The 2484-nt window shown below is 55.3% G+C and overlaps 1 protein-coding gene across 1 annotated transcript; it reads left to right on the forward strand.

Moving 5' to 3' along the window:
- The first annotated feature begins 730 nt into the window (after positions 1–730).
- On the forward strand, positions 731–2121 carry NOG (noggin). The gene is made up of 2 exons (XM_026046799.1): positions 731–1659; positions 1770–2121. The coding sequence occupies exon 1, from the start codon at positions 821–823 to the stop codon at positions 1490–1492; it is 672 nt and encodes a 223-aa protein (XP_025902584.1). The 5' UTR covers positions 731–820; the 3' UTR covers positions 1493–1659; positions 1770–2121.
- Positions 2122–2484: the final 363 nt, after the last annotated feature.

Raw genomic sequence — 2484 nt, forward strand, 5'->3', positions numbered from 1 at the left:
GGGGGCGCCGCGGGGCGAGCGGCGAGCGGCGCCGGAGCGGGGAGGCCGCAGGAGCCGTCACCGGCGCGCGGGGCCAGGGCAGCGCCGCCGCTCCCGGGACAGCAGCATCTCCCGAGGCGCCGCGGGAGCCGCGAGCGGCGGCTGCGGAGGGCGGGGAGGGAGGAGGGGGGGCGGGCAGCGGCGGGTCCCGGCACACGGTGTCTGCGAGGCGCTCCCGGACTTGGGTGGGAGTGGGGGTTGCGGTGGGAGTGTGTGCGGGTGTGTTTTTTTTAAGGGGGGTGGGGTGGGTTAGAAGAGAGTCTGTGGTTTCCATGGAGATGAAGCTGAAAGTGCAGGAAATTTAAAGGCTTTGGGTCCTTGCAAAGCAGACAAACTGGTGCCAACGTGCGTGGCTGCTGTTGCTGCTGAGGAGGCTGCTTTGCGAGCGGTGGAGAGGAGCAGAGAAGAAGAATCGGCAGCAACTTCTTCCCTACGGGCGGGCAGACAGCGAGGAGCAGAAGCAGCAAACAGAGTTTGCAACAAAAAGAGACATCTGCCTTTCGCGGGGAAGGTGAAAAGCAGCGGCAGAATTTTGGAGCGGCTCCACCGGGAGAAATTTTATAGAGAAGCTTGCAAGAGAGAGAATTTGCAGGGGGCTTGTTCTCCTGGCTTGTTAGGGGGCTGTCTTTGCTGGTGGTGCGCGGAGTGGAGGTGATCCCCCTTAAAGACAAGCTATTTTGGATATCCCCGTACAAGTTTTCTGATGTATTTGCTTGCACCTTCTTCCCCTGCTGTTTGGTGAACCCAGCCCCCCTCTCCCCCCCCCACCGCTCTCCCAAGGATGGATCATTCCCAGTGCCTTGTGACTATATACGCCGTAGTGGTTCTGCTGGGTCTCCGGTTGGAGCAAGGCGCCTGCCAGCACTATCTGCACATCCGCCCGGCTCCCAGCGACAACTTGCCCTTGGTGGATCTAATCGAGCACCCGGACCCTATCTTTGACCCCAAGGAGAAGGATCTTAACGAGACCTTGCTCAGGAACCTCATGGGCGGACACTTCGACCCTAACTTTATGGCTATTTCCTTGCCCGAGGACCGGCTGGGAGTAGACGACCTGGCTGAGCTGGACTTGCTGCTCAGGCAGAGACCCTCGGGAGCGATGCCCAGCGAAATCAAAGGGCTGGAGTTTTACGACGGGCTGCAGCCGGGCAAGAAGCACAGGCTGAGCAAGAAGCTGCGCAGGAAGCTGCAGATGTGGCTCTGGTCCCAGACCTTCTGCCCGGTCCTATACACGTGGAACGATCTCGGCAGCCGCTTTTGGCCCCGGTATGTCAAAGTGGGCAGCTGCTACAGTAAAAGGTCTTGTTCAGTCCCAGAAGGCATGGTTTGCAAGCCTGCCAAGTCCGTGCATTTAACGATCCTGAGGTGGAGGTGCCAGCGCCGGGGCGGGCAGCGGTGCACGTGGATACCCATCCAGTACCCCATCATCTCGGAGTGCAAGTGCTCCTGCTAGGGCTTGCGCCTCCCCGCCGGCCCCTTCTCTAGCGGACTCACGTGGACCTTTGCTGCAACAAAAATAAAAAGACATTGGCTTTCTGGTTAACGTTGTAATGCACTGTAACGTGTAGGAGAATGTATATTGTGTGTATATATGGCACCGTTTTAATATACTATTAAAAGGTCAGTATTATACGTGAAATAATCAGTGTCTACTGTATTTTTAAGACTATTACCCTGATCGTTGCTAATGTATCTTTTTTTTTTTTTTTTTTTTGGTATTTATATTCCAGAGAGAAGTTGCTGCGCTTTGGCGAGGTTGTTTGTTGTTGTTGTTGTTATTGTTGTGGGTTTTTTTTAACAAAAGGATTAAAAAATAAAAACCAAACTTTTTGATAAGAAAACGTTTTAAAGCTATTTTCCATTCTTCGGAAAGCGTGTTTGTGAGTCTTTTTCCTTATGGACTTTAGATTAAAAAAAAAAAAAAAGAAAAAAGAAGAAACGCCTAGAGCACAATGTTATTGTAAATAGAGAGAACAGTTTGAATGACTTAATCCTATGTAAATGAAGAGTATCTGCTATTTATTCTTTATATCCTTGTAGTAAAAGTGCAGTGCAGAATTAAAGTCAACCACTAAAACACGAGCCGTTCGGATCCTGTTTGGTTTTTGCTCCGGCCGCCCCCGGGGGTCTTTCTTCTCTCGCCGCCTCATTCTCCACGCTCCGCAGGACGTCGCTCGGCGGCCGGGGGAGGTGGGAGCCGCCCGTGGCTGCGGCGGGGACGGGGCTTCGGCCCCTCCGCTGCCGCGCGGGCTCCGGCTTTGCGGGGGGCTCCCGCTCGCGCGGGCGCCCGGCGGCAGCTGCCGGCCGGGTTTTGGAGCCGCTGACATGTCACTTCCAGCGCGACACGTGTCTCTCACACCTACCATTGTGGTGGGACACTGCTGAAACTTGACCCGGCGCTGCGGGCTTTGCCGCGCGCGCTGCTCGCCGCTGCGGTGACAGCTC

Source organism: Nothoprocta perdicaria, unplaced genomic scaffold, assembly GCF_003342845.1.
Source record: "Nothoprocta perdicaria isolate Ctin4 unplaced genomic scaffold, notPer1 scaffold_46, whole genome shotgun sequence".
In the NCBI taxonomy this organism is placed as follows: Eukaryota; Metazoa; Chordata; class Aves; order Tinamiformes; family Tinamidae; genus Nothoprocta; species Nothoprocta perdicaria.